General features: G+C 42.2%; 1 protein-coding gene across 1 annotated transcript in view; it reads left to right on the top strand.

Moving 5' to 3' along the window:
* DMBT1 (deleted in malignant brain tumors 1) overlaps positions 1-22153 on the top strand; it is a 116695-nt gene that overhangs the window by 67164 nt on the left and 27378 nt on the right. The window contains exons 7-17 of the mRNA XM_030202576.1: positions 3708-3722; positions 5449-5487; positions 8562-8876; positions 10192-10206; positions 10786-10824; positions 13717-14031; positions 15347-15361; positions 15941-15979; positions 18880-19194; positions 20333-20347; positions 21236-21274. Coding sequence (XP_030058436.1) covers positions 3708-3722; positions 5449-5487; positions 8562-8876; positions 10192-10206; positions 10786-10824; positions 13717-14031; positions 15347-15361; positions 15941-15979; positions 18880-19194; positions 20333-20347; positions 21236-21274 — 1161 coding nt within the window. The remainder of the gene's footprint in view (positions 1-3707; positions 3723-5448; positions 5488-8561; positions 8877-10191; positions 10207-10785; positions 10825-13716; positions 14032-15346; positions 15362-15940; positions 15980-18879; positions 19195-20332; positions 20348-21235; positions 21275-22153) is intronic.

Here is a 22153-nt window from a genome sequence, read left to right as displayed (position 1 = left end):
AGCCACATGGCCTCCACAGTTCACATGCGATCAGCTCAATGGACCCTAGCTTCCCAGTGGTTTCAGGCTGTGGGGAATCTAGAGGACGTGATCCAACTGTCCACGAGTTTCTCACCTCCCTGCATTGGTGGACAATTCGCTCCAATTTGACCCTGGGACATCCCTTTCAAATTCCTCAGCCGCAAAAAGTGCTGACGACGGATGCATCTCTCCTGGGGTGGGGAGCTCATGTCAGTGGGCTTCACACTCAAGGGAGTTGGTCCCTCCAGGAAACAGGTTTTCAGATCAATCTCCTGGAGTTGTGAGCGGTCTGGAACGTGCTAAAGGCTTTCAGAGATCGGCTGTCTCATCAAATTATTCAAATTCAGACAGACAATCAGGTTGCTATGTTCTACATCAACAAGCAGGGGGGCACCAGATCTCGCCCCCTGTGTCAGGAAGCCGTCAGGATGTGGCTTTGGGCTCGCCATCACGGCATGTTTCTCCAAGCCACGTATCTGGCAGGCGTAAACAACAGTCAGGCCGACAGGTTGAGCAGGATAATGCAACCTCATGAGTGGTCTCTCAACTCGAGAGTAGTACGCAAGATCTTTCAAGCGTGGGGCACCCCCTTGGTGGATCTTTTTGCCACTCAGATCAACCACAAGGTCCCTCAGTTCTGCTCCAGACTTCAGGCCTATGGCAGACTAGCGTCAGATGCCTTTCTCCTTCATTGGGGGAAGGGCCTCCTGTAAGCGTATCCTCCCATACCCTTGGTTGGGAAGACTTTGCTGAAACTCAAGCAGGATTGTGGAACCATGATTCTGATCGCTCCCTTCTGGCCGCATCAGATCTGGTTTCCTCTTCTTCTGGAGTTGTCCTCCGAAGAACCGTGGAGATTGGAGTGTTTTCCAACCCTCATCACTTAGAACGAGGGGGGGCTTCTGCATCCCAACCTCCAGTGTCTGGCTCTCATGGCCTGGATGTTGAGAGTGTAGACTTTGCCTCCTTGGGTCTTTCTGAGGGTGTCTCTCGAGTCTTGCTTGCTTCCAGAAAAGATTCCACAAAGAAGTGTTATTCTTTCAAATGGAAGAGGTTTGCCGTCTGGTGTGACAGCAAGGCCCTAGATCCTCGTTCTTGTCCTACACAGACCCTGTTTGAATACCTTCTGCACTTGTCCGAGTCTGGTCTCAAGACCAACTCTGTATGGGTTCACCTTAGCGCAATTAGTGCTTTTCATTATCGTGTGGAGGGTAAGCCTATCTCGGGACAGCCTTTAGTTGTTCGCTTTGTGAGAGGTTTGCTTTTGTCAAAGCCCCCTATCAAGCCTCTTAAGTGTCATGGGATCTCAATGTCGTTCTCACCCAGCTGATGAAACCTCATTTTGAGCCACTAACTCCTGCCATCTGAAGTACTTGACCTGGAAGATCATTTTTTTGGTGGCAGTCACTTCAGCTCGTAAAGTCAGTGAGCTTCAAGCCTTGGTAGCTCATGCTCCTTATACTAAATTTCATCATAACAGAGTAGTCCTCCGCACTCACCCTAATTTCTTGCCAAAGGTGGTGTCGGAGTTCCATCTGAACCAGTCAATTGTCTTGCCAACATTCGTTCCCCGTCCTCATACCCGCCCTGCTGAACATCAGTTGCACACATTGGACTGCAAGCGAGCATTGGCCTTCTATCTGGAGTGGACACGCCCATTCAGACAGTCCGCCCAAATGTTTGTTTCTTTTGATCCCAACAGAAGAGGAGTGTCTGTCAGGAAAAGCACCATCTCAAATTGGCTAGCAGATTGCATATCCTTCACTTACGCCCAAGCTGGGCTGACTCTTGAGGGTCATGTCACGGCTCATAGTGCTAGAGCCAAGGCAGCGTTAGTGGCCCACTTGAAGTCAGCCACTATTGAAGAGATTTGCAAGGCTGTGACGTGGTCATCTGTCCACACATTGAATTAATGTGGGCTTTTATATGCCCTAAATTTACAGGGAAGGCTATTACCAATTTCATCTGACTCCAATCTTTGAATCCTTTGAGTTCCATTGAAAACGGATTAACCATGGACCATAAATGTTACCTAGTACAGTAGAAGTTCATAGAGCAACTTACTATGATCTTCCAGCTCTGTCAGGGGTCTTCTTGGGGATGTGAATTGCCCAGACAAACCCAGAAGGACTGTCATTTTATTCTAGTTAACCCTTTTCCTTGTCTATATCAGATCTCTTATATTGTAACAAATTACCCATAAGTAAGAAACAGAGAGATTTAGAGACAGGTTCAATTATAAGATTTATTACTCACCAAAGCCAGTTTATATGTGAGGCATTGAGTTATAAGAATACAATATTCTTATGGGGAGATCTTTGACCGGGTGATACAGGTCAACCTCTGGTCTCGGACTGTCCCCCTACAAAGAGGCTGTCAGCCATATTTATACTCTTGATTTACATTGAGTTCTATGAAGTTCTAAAAAACTACTTTTGCGCAGATGGCCCAGGTGGCTGGATGACAGTTTTTTATTACACTAACCACAGATTTCAATAATTTTACCCTTGGAAAAAATCCCCCACCTTTTTCCGGCAGATGGCCAGTTTTCTTTGACCACCATGTTCTTTCTCACTTCTGCTTTTTTTTCATGCACCTGGCACCAGGTCCCTCCCTGCTATCTCTGTGGTCAGAATCTATTTTCATCACTCCAAGCTATCAAACTAATGTCACAGTTAGAAAATGCTCTTTTAATCTCAATTAATTCTTCCTTGGCCTGTCTTTCCCAGCAGCCCCTTAGGCTGGGCCAACCTCTTCCAGCAGGTCCCAAAGCTGGGTAGTAGGCCTCAGGCCTGTACTATATTTATACAACATTCACATCTCATTACTGCCTACAGCAGGATACCCGATGTGACAGTCAGTTCGGGTAGTCGGTGCTGCAGAATCTGTTTGGGATTTAGAATTCAACTTCACCCCCCTAGGCCCAGTTTTATTCTGTTCCAGGCTGCACTCTCAGTTAGTTGGTTCTATTTAGGTCAATCTCATTTATGTCCTCACCGTTGCGAGGTCCAATTGACCAATGTTGTTGTTTTGAGTGAGCCTGGGTGCTAGGGATACCCCAATCGTGAGAACAAGCAGCCTGCTTGTCCTTGGAGAAAGCGAAGTTACTTACCTGTAGCAGGTATTCTCCGAGGACAGGCTGATTGTTCTCACAAACCCGCCCTCCTCCCCTTTGGAGTTGTGTCTTCCCTTGTCTTTTGTTTTCTACTGTACTGAGGAGCACGCTCGCGATACAGGCGGGAAGATGGTCTTGCATGCGCGGTTCGCGTATGTCCACGCGGGGGCTAGCAAACTTTATTGCTAGGAAGATCTTCTGATCTGGGGCTGCCGTCGGACGTCACCCAATCGTGAGAACAATCAGCCTGCTGTCCTCGGAGAATACCTGCTACAGGAAAGTAACTTCGCTTTATTTGCACAGCGTGGATCAATCACACAATGACCCGACATGGGCCATATTTCGGCGCAAAGCGCCTGCCTCAGTTCTTAAATTAAGACTACCTGCCAAAAGCACAAGAGCAAAATCCCCAAAATATGCTGAACATCATACACAGCATAGCTTAATGACTATTAATTCAATTTTCCAGTGAACAAGGAAATTGTTTATCTTGAGATGTCTGAAGTCTGTCTATACTTTTCCTACGTTGTACTACTCAGTACTAACACTTTATTTTCTTTCATTTTAACAGCTTCTCAGCTCGCAGGTAAGTGAAAGATTTGAGCTTGATTTTAATTTAGGATTTATCTGCCTTTTCGGGACTAGTGGGTTACTCTGCAGTTTTCCTGCAAAGGAGTCCCATCTTTTCTTGCCTTCCCATGCAGAAGAGTCCTGAGTGTCCTTAATGCTAGGGTTAGCATCCGGTTCCTGGACAGGACGACCGAGGCCTGGTGTTATCCCATTTCATGCATGTAGTAGTCCTGTAAAAGTTTACTTCCATGCAAACCATAGGCGGTCGGTGGCCCAACTGTTTGGGGATGCTAAAGGGGGTGGGGCTAGGGTGGGGCCAGGGGTGGAGCTTAAATCCATAATTGTCTGATAACACACAGAAAAACAATAAATAAATAAAAATAAAAGTCACAATTAATACCTTTTATTAAATTTAGATATTAGATATGTATCATATGTCAAAGAATAAAGTGGTTGCTCAAAGCATATTCTAAGCACAATCGCTCAACTGCAAAACACTATGCACAACTATGTGCAAAAACACACTCAGAACCTTACTGTACCAGAAATATTACACTGGGCAGAACCTAATACACCAATATACCACCCAAACGGAAAATGCAGACCGTCAACAATATGAAACAAGGGATCATATCATCACAATTCTCATGTAGAGCCACAAAACACCCTAATTCATGTTTAATGTGGGATAAAATGCCATAAATAAGTAAATAAATATAAACTTTTAATGCTGAGCACCTGATTCTCAAAGTGGACATATTCCAAACACTATAATGAAAATAAAATGATCTTTTCTACCTTTGTTGTCTGGTTGTCCGATTCTGCTGCTATCTGTTCTCAGTGCAGGTCAGGAAGTCATCCTCCTTAAATATCTCCCTGGCAACCCAGCCAACCCTCCCCTCCCCCTGCTCTCCCAACAGTAAGGTAAACAAACCATAAACCAATTTCTACAATTGGTTACACAAGGCTAGAGGGCTTTCACTGCAGCTCCTGCTGTGAGGATGGAGGTAAATCAACAATTTAAACCTCTCAGAGGACAGCAGGGGAGGCTTAGCCTGTCCAAGCCTCTTATACCGGGCGCCTATGATGCAAACAGTATGATGAAATTCAGAATGCCCTGGAAAAATAGAAGCTGTAATTCCCTCAACCTCACACGTACATTTTATGACAGTGAAGAACGGATTACAGTGATATTACTTTAACTAGCTATCATGCAAAGTTCAATTACTCACAACCCTCCTAACAACAGAGCAACTTTACAGAGCTGTATGAAATACGGTTCTTCAGGAGACTAGTGAGCAGGAAGTTGCAGCAGTCCCAGTGTCAGGTGATGAGAGAGTGGGTAAGGATTTTGGTAATGAACAATTTTCAGGCTATTGCATAATAAGAACATTGCTCATTTCAGCAATACATGGATGTGCACAGAGAGCCTGCAAATAGGTGGGAAAATGTGGGGTATAAATGTAGCTTGCTTTTGTTCCCAGTAAACTGGTATAGTAGCCATGTTAGTTCACTTTTCAATGTAATAAATAGAAATGCACTGTGTTGTTTGAAATACACGTGTTTAAAGATTGTGAACCTGAGAGACACTGGATTCCCAGGGGTAAGAGGAGGTTGGGGCAGTTACAGTACGATCGGCCCTTCCACTATTAGCTTTATAAAAATATAAAATAGATTGATGTCTTGTATTGATAAGAAGGCTCCTCTTTATACTGCTGTGTTATTTTTCTTTTCATCTGTAGTTACGTCAAGACCTTCTCTATCAGCAAGTTCTATACTTGGTAAGTGATGTTTCCTCCTCTCCAAATGATCCTCAGTGGTAATAATACTGCTCCTCCTGGATTTTCCCTTTTTACACCTGTCACACAAAATGAATCCGACTTACAATATGTGAAATGCAAAATTGGGATCTCAGTGGTGATTGTATAGAAGATTATTACTACTACTTGACATTTCTAAAGCGCTACTAGGGTTACGCAGCGCTGTACAATTTAACATAAAAGGACAGTCCATGCTCAAAGGAGCTTACAATCTAAAGGACAAATGTACAATCAGTCAAATAGGGGCAATCTAGATTTCCTGAAAGGTATAAAGGTTATTACGTACCTAACTAGAGATCAGGTGGAGATACAGAGATTCTGCTTGCTGAATTCTGCTATTTACTTTATATAGTTATTTTAACGATTATAATTCTTAGGTTAAAGAGTACATGATAATGAAAAGAAAACTTTGGTTTTTAAAGCTCACTGAGAGCCGTACCATTATGCTGGGATAGTTTAGAGTTTATTGAGATTTGCTATACCGCTATGCCTAACTCACAGATCTAGGCGGAGTACAAAAATAAATTCAAAACAACATAAGAAAAAGAAAACAAAAGCAACTGCAGTAATTGTCAGGAAAGTGAATAAGAGAAGTTAGAAGAACACTCACACCCCAATAACAAAAGGTTAAGGTTAGGTTAGAATGGGGGGAATAGAGAATCAATAAATCCCGGGGAAGGGAAGAGGGGGGAGGGAAAGGGGAGAGCTACGGAGAAAATCGGCAGGCCAGATCAAGCTCAAACTAAGGGAGGCCAAAGGCCTATTGGAAAAGCCATGTCTTTAGTTTGGTTTTAAAGCTTTTGAAAGAGTGTCATTACGGATATCCAGAGGCAGTGAGTTCCAAGAGGACGGGGCGGCAAAGAAAAAGGCATGATGCCTGGTGAACTCTAGCTGGGCAAAGTTGGGAGCAGAAAGAACCAACCGGCAATCGTTGAGAGAACAAAGAAGGCGAGGCGGAGTGTAAGGGATTGGTGAGTGAGGACAGACATTGAGGGAGGCCAAGTCTGAAGCCTTTGAATGTAAGAGTAAGAAGTTGCTTAATGGGTAGTCAGTGGAATTTCTGCAATAGAGGAGAAACATGATCGCAACGTTGAGCGTGACATAGCAAACCAATAGCGGTATTCTGGATAGACTGCAGTTTCTGGATGTCTGATTGAGTAGAGCCCAAGTAAATAACATTACAGTAATCAACTCTCGTGTTCAGTAATGCAAGGATTAAGGAATGAAATATTTCAGAGCTAAAGTAATGACGGATTGCGGAAGCACTCGAAGGACAAAGAAACTGGATTTACAGACACTGGAAATTTGAGGGGCTAAAGTAAGCTGTAAATCCAATATCATGTCGCGATACCGAAATGATTCTACAGGGTTACAGGAGAGCCAATAAGATTTAAGGGGATGGTTAGCGTCGAGAACCCACCAGTAAACCAACACACGAGTTTGTTCTTTTTTTCAGTACCAATCTGTGTTTAGAAAGCCACTCTGAAATGAGCGCCAGTTAATCTTGGAGTGTTTAATGGAGGGATTGATTAGGTTAGTTGGAAAAAGTACTAAAATAACATCTGCATAAAAATGGAAAGATGTACCTGTGGTTTCAATCAGGGTTGCGAGGGGACTGAGGAACAGGTTGAAAAGGAGCGGGGATAGTACAGACGGATTGCATGAAGCACTCGAAAGACAAAGAAACCGGAAATTTGAGGTACAAAAGTAAGCTGTGAATCATAAATCATGCTGAGATACCAAAATGATTCTACAGTGGTCACAGGAGAGCCAAAAAGATTTAAGGGGTGGTTGGTGTCGAGAGCCCACCAGTAAACCAACACACGAGGTTTTTCTTTATTCAGTACCAATCTGTGTTTAGAAAGCAACTCTAAACTGAGCGCCAGACAATATTAGAGTGGCTTAATGTAGGGATAGATAGGGCTAGTTGGAAACCTGAGAAACAGGTTGAAAAGGAACGTGGATAGCACAGAACCCTGAGGAATCTCCACAAGACAAGGGACATGGAGAGGACTGGTCAGCAGCAGTGACAACAGTGTACAATCGATTTGACAGAAAGGAGGCAAAGCAAGAGTGAACCGACCCCGTCAGACCCAGAGAAGATAAACAGAAAAATAGAAGAGACTGGTCAACGAGGTTGAAAGCAGTGGAGAGGCTGAGGGAGATGGCCAAAATCACATTATGTTTTCCCAGATGGGTATAAAATTCATTCAGTACGGCAGTGATGACGGTCTCGGTGTTGTGGTGAGAACTAAAGCCTGATTGTTCTGCAAATGATTAGAACTGAAGGAAAACAATATGTTCTAAGATCTTAGACAGAAAATAACAATTTGAAACAGGTCTATAGGTGTTTGGGGATCAAGGGTAGGTTTCTTAAGGATAGGTCTAACTAAAGCAGATATCCAAAGTTGCGGAAATTGACCTAAAGAGAGGCAGTAGATAACAGTAGATGCTGGAGACTATAAGCAGGCAGGATTCATCAATCACTGTATAAATAATTTTCAGTTTTTGCATTTAGTAGTACAATACAGCAGTATAGTGATGTGTTACAGTACTCGCAGAGAAAGGTATTGACCACTATAGGGAGAAGCTGCACATGAGGGGCAAAAACAAAGATTGTGAACCCTCTAGGGACAGAGATAGTACCTGCTTATACCATGAGATTGCTCTCTGCTTTGAACTTGATGGTTAAGCAGATTCTAAGGGCCTCAATTAGATGATGACTGTGGCATAAGCCTCTGGAAGGAGAGAAAACTTCAGCTGTAGAGGAGCCCATAGACTAATAGACTTTAGCATCTTCCTCCTTGACTTAAATGTTGCCTTGTATTCAACCAGCAAACTATGCAATGAAAATATCATGCAATGGTCTTAGAAGAGCCAGGGTATGCTCACCCAATAGCTGTCTCATCTAATAGCCTTTCACTGTATCCTAATGGGCTCAGTGCAATGATTTGTTCCATGTCTAAAATGTAGGACAGGAAAAGTGGCCCATGCTTTCTTATTAGTATATATGCAATCCCTTTCTTTCTTTTTAGAATCTTATCAAATACGATTGGTGAACGGCTCAGACAGATGCTCAGGGCGTGTTGAAGTTTCCTATAACGGAAACTGGGGGACAGTTTGTGATGACAGTTGGGATACAGCTGATGCAAATGTTGTGTGCAGACAGCTGGGCTGTGGATTCGCTACTTCTGCTCCCGGCAATGCCCAGTTTGGCCAAGGCACAGGAGATATTGTCCTGGATGATGTGAGCTGTTCAGGAAGTGAACAGTACCTGACGCGGTGCAACAGTAGTGGGTGGAAGAACCACAACTGTCAACATTATGAAGATGCCGGTGTCATCTGCTCAGGTACCTTCTTCTGTCTCTTACTACATAAGAGCTTAGTTACTGTTTCTAGATGTCTTTGTAGAATTTGTTCAGGAGGGACATTTTCTGCGATCACAGCTCCTCTCTGTGTTCTGGAAAAGTATTTCTTGTTTGGAAAAGAACTTGTCTTACAAAGGCAATTGTGCATTTTCAAAGAAGGTCTTTCAGTTCCTAAATAGGCTTTGGTTCTCTTCTCACTACTATGGAAAGATAGGTTGAAGCTTTGTGACCTTCTGATTCAGCAAAGAGAAGGGATTGAAGCACTGCACAAATCCACTGGGTTGATGTGTCCATGTTATATTTAACATAGTGCATACTGTATTCAGATACAGAGAGGATCTGCTGCAAGGAAATGAATGCATAATTAGCTGTAATTCGATGAAGTCCTGATAATATTTCCATGAGCAGAGCAATATGTTGGCTTGTGAGGTGTAACTTCTTGTTATCCATCTATCAATGTGAACTCCCTTACCCTCCGCTGATTCACTTTCGGGTTGATATTAGCGGAGACTTATATGGGTAGGAAACAGCTGTTAACCAGATAAATCCCGCCCACCGTATCCAATCTCAGATTTTCTGAACATTTGCTTATTTCAGGCGTAAAGAAGAAGGTTCTGACTTCAAAAAGCCAGTCCAAAAATGTATTCAATTAGTATAACTTACACGCACAACTGTCTTAGAGCATAAATGCAAAGATGCATCGACAGGAAGAGGATCAAATGTGGGGCGTGGGTGTGTCCAGCATTTACACTGCAACTTCCAGAATGTTCTAAGTTACGCATTAAAGTGTTGCATTTACACCTGCTATTTACATGGCATAAGTGGCAGGGTTAAATTTAGACGCATAGACGCTGAATTATGATTGTGCTTTGAAAGAACAGGAAAGCGCGTATGTAACTCTTATAGGATAGGATCACAACCCACGTGATTGGGGCACTTAATTTGTAGCTCCCATTTATAGAATTTCCCCTACGTGGTTAACTGCCTGCATAAAGTTAGCATAACATTAACCGGTTAGGTATCTGGTACCAATTAGAATACCACTGTCGGCCATGTTAGACACAGACATTGAGAGCCAACCGTTATCCGGATACCACAGGGAATAAACACCCAGAGGAGCCAGTATTTAAATCAAACACTCACCGTCACGGCTGGATTTTATTGAGTTCAATTTTCACTCACAAATTCTAAAATAAATTCCAAGGAAAATGTATATCTTGAGATGTCTGGGGTCCATTTGTACTTTTCCTGGGTTGTATCACTCAGTACTAACATTTGTTTTCTTTCATCCTAACAGCTTCTCAGCTCTCAGGTAAGTGAAAGATTTGAGCTTGATTTTAATTTAGGATTTATCTGCCTTTTCGGGACTAGTGGGTTACTCTGCAGTTTTCCTGCAAAGGAGTCCCATCTTTTCTTGCCTTCCCATGCAGAAGAGTCCTGAGTGTCCTTAATGCTAGGGTTAGCATCCGGTTCCTGGACAGGACGACCGAGGCCTGGTGTTATCCCATTTCATGCATGTAGTAGTCCCGTAAAAGTTTACTTCCATGCCAACAGCAATACATGGATGTGCACAGAGAGCCTGCAAATAGGTGGGAAAATGTGGGGTATAAATGTAGCTTGCTTTTGTTCCCAGTAAACTGGTATAGTAGCCATGTTAGTTCACTTTTCAATGTAATAAATAGAAATGCACTGTGTTGTTTGAAATACACGTGTTTAAAGATTGTGAACCTGAGAGACACTGGATTCCCAGGGGTAAGAGGAGGTTGGGGCAGTTACAGTACGATCGGCCCTTCCACTATTAGCTTTATAAAAATATAAAATAGATTGATGTCTTGTATTGATAAGAAGGCTCCTCTTTATACTGCTGTGTTATTTTTCTTTTCATCTGTAGTTACGTCAAGACCTTCTCTATCAGCAAGTTCTATACTTGGTAAGTGATGTTTCCTCCTCTCCAAATGATCCTCAGTGGTAATAATACTGCTCCTCCTGGATTTTCCCTTTTTACACCTGTCACACAAAATGAATCCGACTTACAATATGTGAAATGCAAAATTGGGATCTCAGTGGTGACTGTATAGAAGATTATTACGTACCTAACTAGAGGTCAGGTGGAGATACAGAGATTTTGCTTGCTGAATTCTGCTATTTACTTTATATAGTTATTTTAACGATTATAATTCTTAGGCTAAAGAGTACATGATAAGAAAATTTTGTTTTTAAAGCTCACTGAGAGCCGTACCATTATGCTGGGATAGTTTAGAGTTTATTGAGATTTGCTATACCGCTATGCCTAACTCACAGATCTAGGCGGAGTACAAAAATAAATTCAAAACAACATAAGAAAAAGAAAACAAAAGCCACTGCAGTAATTGACAGGAAAGTGAATAAGAAAAGTTAGAAGAACACTCACACCCCAATAACAAAAGGTTAAGGTTGGATTAGAATGGGGGGAATAGAGAATCAATAAATCCCGGGGTAGGGAAAGGGGAGAGCTACAGAGAAAATCTGCAGGCCAGATCAAGCTCAAACTAAGGGAGGCCAAAGGCCTGTTGGAAAAGCCATGTCTTTAGTTTGGTTTTAAAGCTTTTGAAAGAGGTGTCAGTACGGATATCCAGAGGCAGTGAATTCCAAGAGGACGGGGCGGCAAAGAAAAAGGCATGATGCCTGGCGAACTCTAGCTGGGCAAAGTTGGGAGCAGAAAGAACCAACCGGCAATCGTTGAGAGAACAAAGAAGGCGAGGCGGAGTGTAAGGGATTGGTGAGTGAGGACAGACATTGAGGGAGGCCAAGTCTGAAGCCTTTGAATGTAAGAGTAAGAAGTTGCTTAATGGGTAGTCAGTGGAATTTCTGCAATAGAGGAGAAACATGATCGCAACGTTGAGCGTGACATAGCAAACCAATAGCGGTATTCTGGATAGACTGCAGTTTCTGGATGTCTGATTGAGTAGAGCCCAAGTAAATAACATTACAGTAATCAACTCTCGTGTTCAGTAATGCAAGGATTAAGGAATGAAATATTTCAGAGCTAAAGTAATGACGGATTGCGGAAGCACTCGAAGGACAAAGAACTGGATTTACAGACACTGGAAATTTGAGGGGCTAAAGTAAGCTGTAAATCCAATATCATGTCGAGATACCGAAATGATTCTACAGGGTTACAGGAGAGCCAATAAGATTTAAGGGGATGGTTAGCGTCGAGAACCCACCAGTAAACCAACACACGAGTTTGTTTTTTTTTTCAGTACCAATCTGTGTTTAGAAAGCCACTCTGAAATGAGCGCCAGATAATCTTGGAGTGGTTTAATGGAGGGATTGATTAGGCTAGTTGGAAAAAGTACTAAAATAACATCTGCATAAAAATGGAAAGATGTACCTGTGGTTTCAATCAGGGTTGCGAGGGGACTGAGGAACAGGTTGAAAAGGAGCGGGGATAGTACAGACGGATTGCATGAAGCACTCGAAAGACAAAGAAACCGGAAATTTGAGGTACAAAAGTAAGCTGTGAATCATAAATCATGCTGAGATACCGAAATGATTCTACAGTGGTCACAGGAGAGCCAAAAAGATTTAAGGGGTGGTTGGTGTCGAGAGCCCACCAGTAAACCAACACACGAGGTTTTTCTTTATTCAGTACCAATCTGTGTTTAGAAAGCAACTCTAAACTGAGTGCCAGACAATATTAGAGTGGCTTAATGGAGGGATTGATAGGGCTAGTTGGAAACCTGAGAAACAGGTTGAAAAGGAACGTGGATAGCACAGAACCCTGAGGAATCTCCACAAGACAAGGGACATGGAGAGGACTGGTCAGCAGCAGTGACAACAGTGTACAATCGATTTGACAGAAAGGAGGCAAAGCAAGAGTGAACCGACCCCGTCAGACCCAGAGAAGATAAACAGAAAAATAGAAGAGACTGGTCAACGAGGTTGAAAGCAGTGGAGAGGCTGAGGGAGATGGCCAAAATCACATTATGTTTTCCCAGATGGGTATAAAATTCATTCAGTACGGCAGTGATGACGGTCTCGGTGTTGTGGTGAGATCTAAAGCCTGATTGTTCTGCAAACGATTAGAACTGAAGGAAAACAATATGTTCTAAGATCTTAGAAAGAAAATAACAATTTGAAACAGGTCTATAGGTGTTTGGGGATCAAGGGTAGGTTTCTTAAGGATAGGTCTAACTAAAGCAGATATCCAAAGTTGCGGAAATTGACCTAAAGAGAGGCAGTAGATAACAGTAGATGCTGGAGACTATAAGCAGGCAGGATTCATCAATCACTGTATAAATAATTTTCAGTTTTTGCATTTAGTAGTACAATACAGCAGTATAGTGATGTGTTACAGTACTCGCAGAGAGAGGTATTGACCACTATAGGGAGAAGCTGCACCTGAGGGGCAAAAACAAAGATTGTGAACCCTCTAGGGACAGAGATAGTACCTGCTTATACCATGAGATTGCTCTCTGCTTTGAACTTGATGGTTAAGCAGATTCTAAAGGCCTCAATTAGATGATGACTGTGGCATAAGCCTCTGGAAGGAGAGAAAACTTCAGCTGTAGAGGAGCCCATAGACAAATAGACTTTAGCATCTTCCTCCTTGACTTAAATGTTGCCTTGTATTCAACCAGCAAACAATGCAATGAAAATATCACGCAATGGTCTTAGAAGAGCCAGGGTATGCTCACCTAATAGCTGTCTCATCTAATAGCCTTTCACTGTATCCTAATGGGCTCAGTGCAATGATTTGTTCCATGTCTAAAATGTAGGACAGGAAAAGTGGCCCATGCTTTCTTATTAGTATATATGCAATCCCTTTCTTTCTTTTTAGGATCTTATCAAATACGATTGGTGAACGGCTCAGACAGATGCTCAGGGCGTGTTGAAGTTTCCTATAACGGAAACTGGGGGACAGTTTGTGATGACAGGTGGGATACAGCTGATGCAAATGTTGTGTGCAGACAGCTGGGCTGTGGATTCGCTACTTCTGCTCCCGGCAATGCCCAGTTTGGCCAAGGCACAGGAGATATTGTCCTGGATGATGTGAGCTGTTCAGGAAGTGAACAGTACCTGACGCGGTGCAACAGTAGTGGGTGGAAGAACCACAACTGTCAACATTATGAAGATGCCGGTGTCATCTGCTCAGGTACCTTCTTCTGTCTCTTACTACATAAGAGCTTAGTTACTGTTTCTAGATGTCTTTGTAGAATTTGTTCAGGAGGGACATTTTCTGCGATCACAGCTCCTCTCTGTGTTCTGGAAAAGTATTTCTTGTTTGGAAAAGAACTTGTCTTACAAAGGCAATTGTGCATTATCAAAGAAGGTCTTTCAGTTCCTAAATAGGCTTTGGTTCTCTTCTCACTACTATGGAAAGATAGGTTGAAGCTTTGTGACCTTCTGATTCAGCAAAGAGAAGGGACTGAAGCACTGCACAAATCCACTGGGTTGATGTGTCCATGTTATATTTAACATAGTGCATACTGTATTCAGATACAGAGAGGATCTGCTGCAAGGAAATGAATGCATAATTAGCTGTAATTCGATGAAGTCCTGATAATATTTCCATGAGCAGTGCAATATGTTGGCTTGTGAGGTGTAACTTCTTGTTATCCATCTATCAATGTGAACTCCCTTACCCTCCGCTGATTCACTTTCGGGTTGATATTAGCGGAGACTTATATGGGTAGGAAACAGCTGTTAACCAGATAAATCCCGCCCACCGTATCCAATCTCAGATTTTCTGAACATTTGCTTATTTCAGGCGTAAAGAAGAAGGTTCTGACTTCAAAAAGCCAGTCCAAAAATGTATTCAATTAGTATAACTTACACGCACAACTGTCTTAGAGCATAAATGCAAAGATGCATCGACAGGAAGAGGATCAAATGTGGGGCGTGGGTGTGTCCAGCATTTACACTGCAACTTCCAGAATGTTCTAAGTTACGCATTAAAGTGTTGCATTTACACCTGCTATTTACATGGCATAAGTGGCAGGGTTAAATTTAGACGCATAGACGCTGAATTATGATTGTGCTTTGAAAGAACAGGAAAGCGCGTATGTAACTCTTATAGGATAGGATCACAACCCACGTGATTGGGGCACTTAATTTGTAGCTCCCATTTATAGAATTTCCCCTACGTGGTTAACTGCCTGCATAAAGTTAGCATAACATTAACCGGTTAGGTATCTGGTACCAATTAGAATACCACTGTCGGCCATGTTAGACACAGACATTGAGAGCCAACCGTTATCCGGATACCACAGGGAATAAACACCCAGAGGAGCCAGTATTTAAATCAAACACTCACCGTCACGGCTGGATTTTATTGAGTTCAATTTTCACTCACAAATTCTAAAATAAATTCCAAGGAAAATGTATATCTTGAGATGTCTGGGGTCCATTTGTACTTTTCCTGGGTTGTATCACTCAGTACTAACATTTGTTTTCTTTCATCCTAACAGCTTCTCAGCTCTCAGGTAAGTGAAAGATTTGAGCTTGATTTTAATTTAGGATTTATCTGCCTTTTCGGGACTAGTGGGTTACTCTGCAGTTTTCCTGCAAAGGAGTCCCATCTTTTCTTGCCTTCCCATGCAGAAGAGTCCTGAGTGTCCTTAATGCTAGGGTTAGCATCCGGTTCCTGGACAGGACGACCGAGGCCTGGTGTTATCCCATTTCATGCATGTAGTAGTCCCGTAAAAGTTTACTTCCATGCCAACAGCAATACATGGATGTGCACAGAGAGCCTGCAAATAGGTGGGAAAATGTGGGGTATAAATGTAGCTTGCTTTTGTTCCCAGTAAACTGGTATAGTAGCCATGTTAGTTCACTTTTCAATGTAATAAATAGAAATGCACTGTGTTGTTTGAAATACACGTGTTTAAAGATTGTGAACCTGAGAGACACTGGATTCCCAGGGGTAAGAGGAGGTTGGGGCAGTTACAGTACGATCGGCCCTTCCACTATTAGCTTTATAAAAATATAAAATAGATTGATGTCTTGTATTGATAAGAAGGCTCCTCTTTATACTGCTGTGTTATTTTTCTTTTCATCTGTAGTTACGTCAAGACCTTCTCTATCAGCAAGTTCTATACTTGGTAAGTGATGTTTCCTCCTCTCCAAATGATCCTCAGTGGTAATAATACTGCTCCTCCTGGATTTTCCCTTTTTACACCTGTCACACAAAATGAATCCGACTTACAATATGTGAAATGCAAAATTGGGATCTCAGTGGTGACTGTATAGAAGATTATTACGTACCTAACTAGAGGTCAGGTGGAGATACAGAGATTTTGCTTGCTGAATTCTGCTATTTACTTTATATAGTTATTTTAACGATTATAATTCTTAGGTTAAAGAGTACATGATAATGATAAGAAAACTTTTGTTTTTAAAGCTCACTGAGAGCCGTACCATTATGCTGGGATAGTTTAGAGTTTATTGAGATTTGCTATACCGCTATGCCTAACTCACAGATCTAGGCGGAGTACAAAAATAAATTCAAAACAACATAAGAAAAAGAAAACAAAAGCAACTGCAGTAATTGACAGGAAAGTGAATAAGAGAAGTTAGAAGAACACTCACACCCCAATAACAAAAGGTTAAGGTTGGGTTAGAATGGGGGGAATAGAGAATCAATAAATCCCGGGGTAGGGAAAGGGGAGAGCTACAGAGAAAATCTGCAGGCCAGATCAAGCTCAAACTAAGGGAGGCCAAAGGCCTGTTGGAAAAGCCATGTCTTTAGTTTGGTTTTAAAGCTTTTGAAAGAGGTGTCAGTACGGATATCCAGAGGCAGTGAATTCCAAGAGGACGGGGCGGCAAAGAAAAAGGCATGATGCCTGGCGAACTCTAGCTGGGCAAAGTTGGGAGCAGAAAGAACCAACCGGCAATCGTTGAGAGAACAAAGAAGGCGAGGCGGAGTGTAAGGGATTGGTGAGTGAGGACAGACATTGAGGGAGGCCAAGTCTGAAGCCTTTGAATGTAAGAGTAAGAAGTTGCTTAATGGGTAGTCAGTGGAATTTCTGCAATAGAGGAGAAACATGATCGCAACGTTGAGCGTGACATAGCAAACCAATAGCGGTATTCTGGATAGACTGCAGTTTCTGGATGTCTGATTGAGTAGAGCCCAAGTAAATAACATTACAGTAATCAAGTCTCGTGTTCAGTAATGCAAGGATTAAGGAATGAAATATTTCAGAGCTAAAGTAATGACGGATTGCGGAAGCACTCGAAGGACAAAGAAACTGGATTTACAGACACTGGAAATTTGAGGGGCTAAAGTAAGCTGTAAATCCAATATCATGTCGAGATACCGAAATGATTCTACAGGGTTACAGGAGAGCCAATAAGATTTAAGGGGATGGTTAGCGTCGAGAACCCACCAGTAAACCAACACACGAGTTTGTTCTTTTTTTCAGTACCAATCTGTGTTTAGAAAGCCACTCTGAAATGAGCGCCAGATAATCTTGGAGTGGTTTAATGGAGGGATTGATTAGGCTAGTTGGAAAAAGTACTAAAATAACATCTGCATAAAAATGGAAAGATGTACCTGTGGTTTCAATCAGGGTTGCGAGGGGACTGAGGAACAGGTTGAAAAGGAGCGGGGATAGTACAGACGGATTGCATGAAGCACTCGAAAGACAAAGAAACCGGAAATTTGAGGTACAAAAGTAAGCTGTGAATCATAAATCATGCTGAGATACCGAAATGATTCTACAGTGGTCACAGGAGAGCCAAAAAGATTTAAGGGGTGGTTGGTGTCGAGAGCCCACCAGTAAACCAACACAAGAGGTTTTTCTTTATTCAGTACCAATCTGTGTTTAGAAAGCAACTCTAAACTGAGTGCCAGACAATATTAGAGTGGCTTAATGGAGGGATTGATAGGGCTAGTTGGAAACCTGAGAAACAGGTTGAAAAGGAACGTGGATAGCACAGAACCCTGAGGAATCTCCACAAGACAAGGGACATGGAGAGGACTGGTCAGCAGCAGTGACAACAGTGTACAATCGATTTGACAGAAAGGAGGCAAAGCAAGAGTGAACCGACCCCGTCAGACCCAGAGAAGATAAACAGAAAAATAGAAGAGACTGGTCAACGAGGTTGAAAGCAGTGGAGAGGCTGAGGGAGATGGCCAAAATCACATTATGTTTTCCCAGATGGGTATAAAATTCATTCAGTACGGCAGTGATGACGGTCTCGGTGTTGTGGTGAGATCTAAAGCCTGATTGTTCTGCAAACGATTAGAACTGAAGGAAAACAATATGTTCTAAGATCTTAGAAAGAAAATAACAATTTGAAACAGGTCTATAGGTGTTTGGGGATCAAGGGTAGGTTTCTTAAGGATAGGTCTAACTAAAGCAGATATCCAAAGTTGCGGAAATTGACCTAAAGAGAGGCAGTAGATAACAGTAGATGCTGGAGACTATAAGCAGGCAGGATTCATCAATCACTGTATAAATAATTTTCAGTTTTTGCATTTAGTAGTACAATACAGCAGTATAGTGATGTGTTACAGTACTCGCAGAGAGAGGTATTGACCACTATAGGGAGAAGCTGCACCTGAGGGGCAAAAACAAAGATTGTGAACCCTCTAGGGACAGAGATAGTACCTGCTTATACCATGAGATTGCTCTCTGCTTTGAACTTGATGGTTAAGCAGATTCTAAAGGCCTCAATTAGATGATGACTGTGGCATAAGCCTCTGGAAGGAGAGAAAACTTCAGCTGTAGAGGAGCCCATAGACAAATAGACTTTAGCATCTTCCTCCTTGACTTAAATGTTGCCTTGTATTCAACCAGCAAACAATGCAATGAAAATATCACGCAATGGTCTTAGAAGAGCCAGGGTATGCTCACCCAATAGCTGTCTCATCTAATAGCCTTTCACTGTATCCTAATGGGCTCAGTGCAATGATTTGTTCCATGTCTAAAATGTAGGACAGGAAAAGTGGCCCATGCTTTCTTATTAGTATATATGCAATCCCTTTCTTTCTTTTTAGGATCTTATCAAATACGATTGGTGAACGGCTCAGACAGATGCTCAGGGCGTGTTGAAGTTTCCTATAACGGAAACTGGGGGACAGTTTGTGATGACAGGTGGGATACAGCTGATGCAAATGTTGTGTGCAGACAGCTGGGCTGTGGATTCGCTACTTCTGCTCCCGGCAATGCCCAGTTTGGCCAAGGCACAGGAGATATTGTCCTGGATGATGTGAGCTGTTCAGGAAGTGAACAGTACCTGACGCGGTGCAACAGTAGTGGGTGGAAGAACCACAACTGTCAACATTATGAAGATGCCGGTGTCATCTGCTCAGGTACCTTCTTCTGTCTCTTACTACATAAGAGCTTAGTTACTGTTTCTAGATGTCTTTGTAGAATTTGTTCAGGAGGGACATTTTCTGCGATCACAGCTCCTCTCTGTGTTCTGGAAAAGTATTTCTTGTTTGGAAAAGAACTTGTCTTACAAAGGCAATTGTGCATTTTCAAAGAAGGTCTTTCAGTTCCTAAATAGGCTTTGGTTCTCTTCTCACTACTATGGAAAGATAGGTTGAAGCTTTGTGACCTTCTGATTCAGCAAAGAGAAGGGACTGAAGCACTGCACAAATCCACTGGGTTGATGTGTCCATGTTATATTTAACATAGTGCATACTGTATTCAGATACAGAGAGGATCTGCTGCAAGGAAATGAATGCATAATTAGCTGTAATTCGATGAAGTCCTGATAATATTTCCATGAGCAGAGCAATATGTTGGCTTGTGAGGTGTAACTTCTTGTTATCCATCTATCAATGTGAACTCCCTTACCCTCCGCTGATTCACTTTCGGGTTGATATTAGCGGAGACTTATATGGGTAGGAAACAGCTGTTAACCAGATAAATCCCGCCCACCGTATCCAATCTCAGATTTTCTGAACATTTGCTTATTTCAGGCGTAAAGAAGAAGGTTCTGACTTCAAAAAGCCAGTCCAAAAATGTATTCAATTAGTATAACTTACACGCACAACTGTCTTAGAGCATAAATGCAAAGATGCATCGACAGGAAGAGGATCAAATGTGGGGCGTGGGTGTGTCCAGCATTTACACTGCAACTTCCAGAATGTTCTAAGTTACGCATTAAAGTGTTGCATTTACACCTGCTATTTACATGGCATAAGTGGCAGGGTTAAATTTAGACGCATAGACGCTGAATTATGATTGTGCTTTGAAAGAACAGGAAAGCGCGTATGTAACTCTTATAGGATAGGATCACAACCCACGTGATTGGGGCACTTAATTTGTAGCTCCCATTTATAGAATTTCCCCTAAGTGGTTAACTGCCTGCATACAGTTTCACTCACAAATTCTAAAATAAATTCCAAGGAAAATGTATATCTTGAGATGTCTGGGGTCCATTTGTACTTTTCCTGGGTTGTATCACTCAGTACTAACATTTGTTTTCTTTCATCCTAACAGCTTCTCAGCTCTCAGGTAAGTGAAAGATTTGAGCTTGATTTTAATTTAGGATTTATCTGCCTTTTCGGGACTAGTGGGTTACTCTGCAGTTTTCCTGCAAAGGAGTCCCATCTTTTCTTGCCTTCCCATGCAGAAGAGTCCTGAGTGTCCTTAATGCTAGGGTTAGCATCCGGTTCCTGGACAGGACGACCGAGGCCTGGTGTTATCCCATTTCATGCATGTAGTAGTCCCGTAAAAGTTTACTTCCATGCCAACAGTATGATGAAATTCAGAATGCCCTGGAAAAATAGAAGCTGTAATTCCCTCAACCTCATATGTACATTTTATGACAGTGAAGAACTGATTACAGTGATATTACTTTAACTAGCTATCATGCAACGTTCAATTACTCACAACCCTCCTAACAACAGAGCAACTTTACAGAGCTGTATGAAATACGGTTCTTCAGGAGACTAGTGAGCAGGAAGTTGCAGCAGTCCCAGTGTCAGGTGATGAGAGAGTGGGTAAGGATTTTGGTAATGAACAATTTTCAGGCTATTGCATAATAAGAACATTGCTCATTTCAGCAATACATGGATGTGCACAGAGAGCCTGCAAATAGGTGGGAAAATGTGGGGTATAAATGTAGCTTGCTTTTGTTCCCAGTAAACTGGTATAGTAGCCATGTTAGTTCACTTTTCAATGTAATAAATAGAAATGCACTGTGTTGTTTGAAATACACGTGTTTAAAGATTGTGAACCTGAGAGACACTGGATTCCCAGGGGTAAGAGGAGGTTGGGGCAGTTACAGTACGATCGGCCCTTCCACTATTAGCTTTATAAAAATATAAAATAGATTGATGTCTTGTATTGATAAGAAGGCTCCTCTTTATACTGCTGTGTTATTTTTCTTTTCATCTGTAGTTACGTCAAGACCTTCTCTATCAGCAAGTTCTATACTTGGTAAGTGATGTTTCCTCCTCTCCAAATGATCCTCAGTGGTAATAATACTGCTCCTCCTGGATTTTCCCTTTTTACACCTGTCACACAAAATGAATCCGACTTACAATATGTGAAATGCAAAATTGGGATCTCAGTGGTGACTGTATAGAAGATTATTACGTACCTAACTAGAGGTCAGGTGGAGATACAGAGATTTTGCTTGCTGAATTCTGCTATTTACTTTATATAGTTATTTTAACGATTATAATTCTTAGGTTAAAGAGTACATGATAATGATAAGAAAACTTTTGTTTTTAAAGCTCACTGAGAGCCGTACCATTATGCTGGGATAGTTTAGAGTTTATTGAGATTTGCTATACCGCTATGCCTAACTCACAGATCTAGGCGGAGTACAAAAATAAATTCAAAACAACATAAGAAAAAGAAAACAAAAGCAACTGCAGTAATTGACAGGAAAGTGAATAAGAGAAGTTAGAAGAACACTCACACCCCAATAACAAAAGGTTAAGGTTGGGTTAGGATGGGAGGAATAGAGAATCAATAAATCCCGGGGGAGGGAAAGGGGAGAGCTACAGAGAAAATCTGCAGGCCAGATCAAGCTCAAACTAAGGGAGGCCAAAGGCCTGTTGGAAAAGCCATGTCTTTAGTTTGGTTTGAAAGCTTTTGAAAGAGGTGTCAGTACGGATATCCAGAGGCAGTGAATTCCAAGAGGACGGGGCGGCAAAGAAAAAGGCATGATGCCTGGCGAACTCTAGCTGGGCAAAGTTGGGAGCAGAAAGAACCAACCGGCAATCGTTGAGAGAACAAAGAAGGCGAGGCGGAGTGTAAGGGATTGGTGAGTGAGGACAGACATTGAGGGAGGCCAAGTCTGAAGCCTTT

Source organism: Microcaecilia unicolor, chromosome 5, assembly GCF_901765095.1.
Source record: "Microcaecilia unicolor chromosome 5, aMicUni1.1, whole genome shotgun sequence".
Taxonomy (NCBI): Eukaryota; Metazoa; Chordata; class Amphibia; order Gymnophiona; family Siphonopidae; genus Microcaecilia; species Microcaecilia unicolor.
Note: the sequence above shows the minus strand (reverse complement) of the source record. Positions and strands in the feature narration are given on the sequence as shown.